The sequence below is a fragment of the Octopus bimaculoides genome, chromosome 15, assembly GCF_001194135.2.
Source record: "Octopus bimaculoides isolate UCB-OBI-ISO-001 chromosome 15, ASM119413v2, whole genome shotgun sequence".
Classification (NCBI taxonomy): Eukaryota; Metazoa; Mollusca; class Cephalopoda; order Octopoda; family Octopodidae; genus Octopus; species Octopus bimaculoides.
Window position 1 is genome coordinate 47,648,219 of NC_068995.1, and position 7,850 is coordinate 47,656,068.

Genomic DNA, 7,850 nt, shown 5'->3' on the forward strand with positions numbered 1-7,850 from the left:
AAGAGATTAAGTCAATTACATCGACTCCCAGTGCATAAATGGTACTTAATTTATCGACCCCGAAAGGATGAAAGGCAAAGTCGACCCTGGCGGAATTTGAACTCAGAACGTAACAACAGGTGAAATATCACTAAGCATTTCGCCCGGCACGTTAACATTTCAGCCAGCTCGCCGAAATGGCATGACTACCCATCTGATAAGGGCACACCAGGCACATGCCTAACAACCCTATGTGCATGAAATGGTGATCTCATATCAAGAAAAATAGCGCATGACCTTGCAGGTCGAGTAGCCCGTCCCTGAATAGGGTTGTTGAAGGATGTTGAATGAAATAACTTTTTGGGAAACAGGAGAGGGTTGGTGACAGGAAGAGCATCCAGCTATAGAAAATTTGTTTCAAAAAGTTCCATCTGACTCCTGCAATTAACTGATATATCATCATCATCATCATTGTTTAATGCCCGTTTTCCATATTGGCAAGGATGGAATAGTTTGACATGAGTTGGCCAGCCAGGGAGCAATCTAGACTCCAATGGTCTATTTTGGGATAGTTTCTATGGCTGGATGCTCTTTCTAACACCAACCATTTTACAGAGCGTGCCAGATGCTTTTTTTACATGCCACTGGCATATATTTATATATACTACGAGTGAAGATGAAAGAATGATACACACAGATATATAAATATATATAAGAGAGTATTGTAATTCGCTTGAAGCATTGTGTATTGTTTGTAAAGAATAAAATGTTTTGAATGGTACAACAATGCACTATAATATAAAAAATGGACTATATACTTGTTGTAATTTAGTTATCTATAGTCTGATGATATTCCGGAATACAATTCCTTCTTCAGATCTTCTTATAATTATTTCTACTTGATATATTTTATCATTTAATGCTTCTTGCAATTAACAAACTAATTACTTTACCAAACAGGTGACATTGATGAAATATATAATTCTCATATATGAAGAAATAAGCAAATCTTATAAATTTTTTTTAATGCTTCTTTGACAAAATAAGATAATTAGATTTAAAGCTCTTAATTTTCATGCACCAATTATCATGGAGGATAATGGGCTAGTGGATATAAGCAATGATTAAGTGACAAATGTAGCAGCTTAGCTAGAGGATAAGAGTTCAATTCCTGGATCAATGAAAAAAAAAAAAAATTATAACATACTATAGTTAAGTGAAATGAGTAAAGGACATCACAAGTATGATATTAAAATTAGTTTTAAAGAGCTTAATTTCCCTTAATTACCTTACAGGATTAGAGAATATAAATGCTAAGTTTTTAGTGTAGTAGTTTAACAAATGGGATCAGCCAAACAATTATAGATTCAAGTGGAACATGCTAGAGGCATCACAATTAAGCGTAGTATTTATTCTGTCAAGTCCCTTTTGCTGAACCATTACGTTACTGGGACGTAAACACACCAACTTTGGTTCACAAACAGTAGGGGTGTGGGGTGGGGCACAGACAGACAAACACACATATATACGAAGGGCTTCTTTCAGTTTCCATCTACCAAATTCACTCACAAGTCTTTGGTCGGCCTGAGGCTTTAATAGAAGACACTTGCCCATGGTGCCATGCAGTGAGACTGAACCTGGAACCTTCTGGTTGGGAAGCAAGTTTCTTATCACACAGCCACACCTGCACCTGAATTTGTTTCTGCAATACATACACATTTACAGACGGAGGGATAACAGTGGTTAGGGCAAGTCGATTATATAATGCGGGTTTCACAGAAACAGTGCTATTTAACCAGGATCTCTCTCTCTCTCTCTCTCTCTCTCTCTCTTACACACACATGCATAGATAATGGGCTTCTTTCAGTCTCTGTCTTCTAATTCCACTCACAAAGCTTTGGCCAACCTGAGGCTATAGTTGAAGACACTTGCTCTAGGTGCCATGCAGTGGGACTGAACCAAGAACCCTGAGGTTGGGAAGCAGGCTTCTTACCACAAAGCCACACCTGCAGCTTGTTTGTTTCTGCAATATATACACATTTGCACAGGGAGAGGGAACAGGTGTTAGGGCCAGGCAATTACATGATGAGGGTTTCACAGAAACAGAATTATTTAACTGGGATTTCTCTCTCTCTCTCTCACACACACAGGGAAGTAACAGCAGAGATTATCATGTATTAGAAGGCTTTAAGGAATTTTAGATATGTTAGTCCAAAATGGAATGTGGGTTGTGAGTCTGAAGTTTGAAGATCACTAATTGGAATTAATTCCAAAATGTAAACAAGAACCGAAAAAAGACATAATGAAATAACAGCAACAAAACCAACAACAACAACAGCAGCAGCAACAACAACTGCAACAACAATTAGAACAATTGCAATTACTTGTGGAATCTTTCTTTTTGGAAGAGGTACTTATTGCTGAACTTCGCTTTGCCATCCGCGATCGGTCTTCATTCTGGTCTTCAGAATCAATACAACTTTGGTTACCAACACTAGAGAGAATTGATTCTGCAGCTGAAGAATGCAAATAAAGAGAATATTTCAAGGAATTATTACAAAACATTATAGGCTTGAAATGTTTAAATGTCTGAGAGCAATCGTTAATTAAGACTACAATTATTCAAATTATTAATTAACCTCGTGCCGGTGGCACGTAAAAGCACCCACTACACTCTCAGAGTGGTTGGCGTTAGGAAGGGCATCCAGCTGTAGAAACTCTGCCAAATCAGATTGGTGCCTGGTGTCGCCTCCTGGTCCACCAGTCCTCAGTCAAATCGTTCAACCCATACTAGCATAGAAAGCGGACGTTAAACAACGATGATGATGATGATGATGATGATGATGATGAACTTCATTTTTTTTAGAGATGAAAAATAAAAAAAAAAAACAGAAAGGGTTTCTTTAGCATTTACATCTGTAGCATGGTCTGATTTGAACTCAGCTCATCTTCATACATAATAACAGACTGGGTTCAAATGAAGGAAGTTCATTTCTAAACCGAGATCAAATCCAATCTGGTAATAAGTATACATCCAGGGGTAAATCATTTGATGATATTTGAAGACGGTATAAACATAAATACTTTTAACAAATTTGCTCTCAAAACTGAGGTTGATAATCAAAGACATTAATCACCGTTTTTAATCTAGATTTAATTTGATATAACAAAAAAAAAAAAAAAAAAAAAAAAAAATACTGATCTATCATTATCATTATAACAACTATATAGTATTTTCCAGGACCTGTATTTCAAAGGGCCAGCCTTGTTGCATTCTGTGTCACACTGAATCTCCCTGAGAACTTATATTAATGGTACGCATGTCTGAGGAGTGCTCGGCCACTTTCATGTTAATTTCCCAAGCAGGCTGTTCCATTGATCAGTGTACTTTTTTTTTTGTGTACTTATTTCCGTCATTGAACTGTGACAATAACTGGAGTACCGTCCTTTTCGATATATTCTAGACGAAGCAATACTTACCCATTGAAATGGGTCTCTGTCCAATACCTGCAGGCTGTTGCAAGCCAAGTTCTCTCTCTTCTGTTACCAACACTTCGACAATAGCTCGCACAATAGCCTGGACAAAGCAGAGAGAGAGAGAGAGAACATAAGGAAACAATAAAGAAAGCATAGACCCTTACATGTTTTTCATAAAAAAAAAATGCTTCAACAAAGGCACAAGGTGAGAAATATTCTTAGGTAGACAGTGGCGAGATGGTTAGTTCATTAAATTTTGACTCTAGTATTGGTCCTGAAAGAATGAAGATCAAACTCGACACTTGCTGTGTTTGAATTCAAAACCTGAAGATACATAACTAAATAGCAAATTGTTCATTGCTTTACGGAAACTACCAAATAACCACCTTGTTCCAATGTGTGAATATGTGGTAATAAGACAACAACAACATCTATAGAAATATTTACCTCATCGGTTTGAGTCCAAGGTTTTGACGGGGCTCGCATTCGTCTGATAAACAAACTGTACCACTTCTGTCTCAACTGAAGAACTAAGGAAGAACTCTAGAAGCAAAATCAACAATATTAGAAGATAAGTTACAAATTGATGATAACGATAATGATGATGAGGATTTCCCAGCAGGTGTTAACTGAGAAGTCAAAGAGCATTCACAAGGTATGTTATCCAACAGGTATTCTGATTGCATTTGGTAATATAATTGCCCAGCAGTCAGCACTAGCAGAATATGCTATTCAACAGGCACTTTGTCAAATAGTCAGCATTATTAGAATATGATATTTAACAGGCACTCTGAGTGTATTTGGTAATACAACTGTCCAGCAGTCAGATAGCACAAGCAGAATATGCTATTTAACAGGAATTCTGTGTGCATTTGGTTATACAGCTGTCTAGCAGTCAGAACAAGCAGAATATGCTATTGAGAAGACACTCTGTGTGCATTTGATAATAAAGTTGTCCAGAAGTCAGCATTTGTTGAATATGCTATTCACCAGGTGCTTTGTGTGTTTGGTAATAGAGTTGCCCAGCAGTCAGATAGCACCAGCAGAATATGCTATTCAACAGGAATTCTGTGTGCATTTGGTTATACAGCACCAGATAGCACCAGCAGAATATGCTATTCAACAGGTATTCAGAGTACATTTAGTAGAGTTGTCCAGTGGTTCAAATCCTGTCAGTGAGTATGTTGCCCTTATCTAGCTCAAACCGACAGCCGCGCTTGATAATAGACTTTATAAATACGGTGCGTATACATGTGTGTGTTTAGACTGTTTTAGGTCAATCTCAGAACATGGGACAACGTAAGGAGTCATCATAATTGTGCAGGGGGGGGGGAAGAAATCCTACCTCAGAATCAACTTGGAAAGATAACCATTCATCGAGACGAAGCGAAGATTTCTTCAGTTCCTCATTCTCCTCCTCTCCACTGTCACTGACATTATCAAGATCATGGGGCCTGGTGAAATCATGGCATTTTCTATCATCTATATAGAAAAAAAAAGAAGAGTTAATTAATGAAGTAAATTGTCCCAAAAATTAATTTTAATTTATTAATTCATTGATGGATTAATATTTGCAGCATGAACAAAAATAAAGTTCTATAGCAGTAAAACACACACACATGCACATCACCATCATTTAACATCCATTGTCCATGCTGGCATGGGTTGGATGAGTTGCACATATGCACGAAGAAGTTAGTCTCTTTCTCTCTCGCTCTCTCTCCATGGATCAACCGTAAAACAAATAAAAACTAATGACCCTCACCAATCTGTCCACTTTCTGCTTCTTTAATGACCTCTGGGGACAACTTGGCAGGCCCTGCAAATAAGGCGACGGTGATGGGTGAGATGACTGTACAACAGCGTACAAAGGCCAAACTACTGTTACGGGACATCTCCTCGTAGATAATCCAGTCTGAAGGGAACGAAGAGAGGTCAGTGTTACGCTGGCTCGCTGACAGATTGGGACTGAACACGGACAAATTGTGCAACCGTATTTTCATCTCTTTTCTGAAATAAAAAACAACAACAACAATAATGATAATAACAAGGACTGTGGAGTCGAAGTCATGGAGTCAGAATTGGAAACAATTAAGGGGTAGCTAGAGTCAGAGTCGGCAAAAGTATACCAACTCCAACACACAATATCTTAATTCTTTAATTTAATAAACCAGTTATAACATATAGGCCTACCCAAAGTACAAGCATATACATATGCTTTATGAGATATGTAGACCAGAACCACTTAATTACATAAAGAGGAGCCGGAGTCGGAGTCAGAGGTGCCAATAGTAGAGGAGTCAGAGGTGCCAATAGTAGAGGAGTCAGAGTCAGAGGTGCCAATAGTAGAGGAGTCAGAGTCAGAGGTGCCAATAGTAGAGGAGTCGGAGTCAGAGGTGCCAATAGTAGGAGAGAGGAGTCAGAGTCAGAGGTGCCAATAGTAGAGGAGTCGGAGTCAGAGGTGCCAATAGTAGGAGTCGGAGTCGAAGTTTTGCGTTTCAACTCCACAGCCCTGATAATAACAACAACTACAATAAGAATAATTCTGTCTGATTTGGGGACAAGGCCTTAAATTCTGAGGGGTGGGTTAATTGATTGCATCAACCCCAGTGCTTAATTGGCACTTAATAAATTACTGACCCTAAAAGGTTGAAATGCAAAGTAGACCGTGGTGGAATTTGAACTCAGAATGTAGGAGCCACAAGAAATGCTGCAAAACATTTTGTCAGGTATGTTAATGATTCTGCCAGCTTGCTGCTTTAATAATAATAATAATAATAATAATAATAATAATAATAATAATAATAATAATGATAATGATGATAATAATCCTTTCTAGTATTGGCACAAGGCACGCTAGCAATTCTGCCAGCTCACCACCTTATCGTAATAATAATAATAATAATGATAGTAATAATAATTTCAAATTCTTGCCACAAGGGTAGCTTGAGGGAGGAGATTAAGTCGATTACATTGACCCGAGTGTGTAACTGGTACTTACTTAATCAACACCGAAAGGACGAAAGGCAAAGTTGACCTCGGTGGAATTTGAACTCAGAATGTAGTGATAATAATAATAATAATAATAATAATAACAATAATAATAACAATAATAATAATAATAATAATAACCAGGACTTCAGATTTTGGCACAAGGCCAGCAGTTTCAATTACAGTGACTCAAGTACTTGACTGGTACTATATTCTATCAACTCCGAAAGTCAGCTTTGGCAGAATTTGAACACAGAATGTAAAGAGAGGGAAGGCTGCCTCCAGCCCCAATTCAGAAAATCTGTTTTGGAAATATCACTCTCCAAGCTAGATTGCCTCCAACACCACTTCAAAGAAAATATAAAATCTAACATAAAACATAAGTGGTTAAGAGCGCGGGCTACTAACCCCAAGGTTCCGAGTTCGATTCACGGCAGCGACCTGATTAATAATAATAATATAATAATAATAATAATAATAGTAACATCGATAGGAATGAGAACCCAGGTTCGAAATTTCCCCAAGACACCTGACGAAGGCTGGAGGGTATATCAGCCGAAACGTTGTGTTAACAATAAACAAGATGAGGACGAATATCCGTCAAATGTAAATAATGTAAATAATAAAACATAAAGTCTGGATCTACAAACAAAACGAAGTGGAATAAGACAATGTGCAACCACAAACAGCTGCTACTACTTACGCTGATAATAACTGTCCTGTAACACGATCAATCCGAAGTACATTCGGATATAAACCTGCACAGAGGGCAGCTTTCACAACACACCATTTCTCGGAATTTATATTCAAGTCTCTTATGTCACCTCCGCCTCGTGCTCTCACAAACCCTGAAGCACGCAATTGTCCAAGAAGCTGGGCTCTAGAAAATAATTTTTTTTAGAAAAAAGCAGAAAAGGAAGACAAAAAAAAAACTGAAATCAGTATTAAGAAATTTTAAGAGATTAATGGAATTTTTTTTTTTAATAAAAGGAATAGAGATAAGGATTTAAATCATCATCATCATCGTCATCGTTTAACGTCCGCTTTCCATGCTGGCATGGGTTGGAAGGTTTGACTGAGGACTGGTGAGCCAGATGGCTGTACCAGGCTCCACTCTGATTTGGCAGAGTTTCTACAGCTGGATGCCCTTCCTAACGCCAACCATTCCGAGAGTGTAGTGGATGCTTTTACATGCCACCGGCACGAAGGCCAGTCAAGCGGTACTGGCAACAGCCACGCTCAAAATGGTGTATATTACATGCCGCCTGCACAGGAGCCAGTCCAGCGGTACTGGCAACGAACTCGCTTGAATGTCTTTTCACGTGCCACTGGCACAAGTGCCAGGAAGGCGACGTTGGTTTTTTGAACTCAAATGGTGTTAGTTTATTTACATTTATCATTGC

The 7,850-nt window shown here is 38.3% G+C and overlaps 1 protein-coding gene across 1 annotated transcript in view; it reads right to left on the reverse strand.

Annotated features, from left to right (window-relative positions):
- The window catches only part of LOC106875080 (3'-5' RNA helicase YTHDC2), a 43,603-nt gene that overhangs the window by 14,254 nt on the left and 21,499 nt on the right, over positions 1-7,850 (reverse strand). The window contains exons 19-24 of the mRNA XM_052973419.1: positions 7,151-7,327; positions 5,222-5,466; positions 4,802-4,938; positions 3,904-3,999; positions 3,460-3,556; positions 2,364-2,495 (exon numbers count right to left, since the gene is read on the reverse strand). Coding sequence (XP_052829379.1) covers positions 2,364-2,495; positions 3,460-3,556; positions 3,904-3,999; positions 4,802-4,938; positions 5,222-5,466; positions 7,151-7,327 — 884 coding nt within the window. The remainder of the gene's footprint in view (positions 1-2,363; positions 2,496-3,459; positions 3,557-3,903; positions 4,000-4,801; positions 4,939-5,221; positions 5,467-7,150; positions 7,328-7,850) is intronic.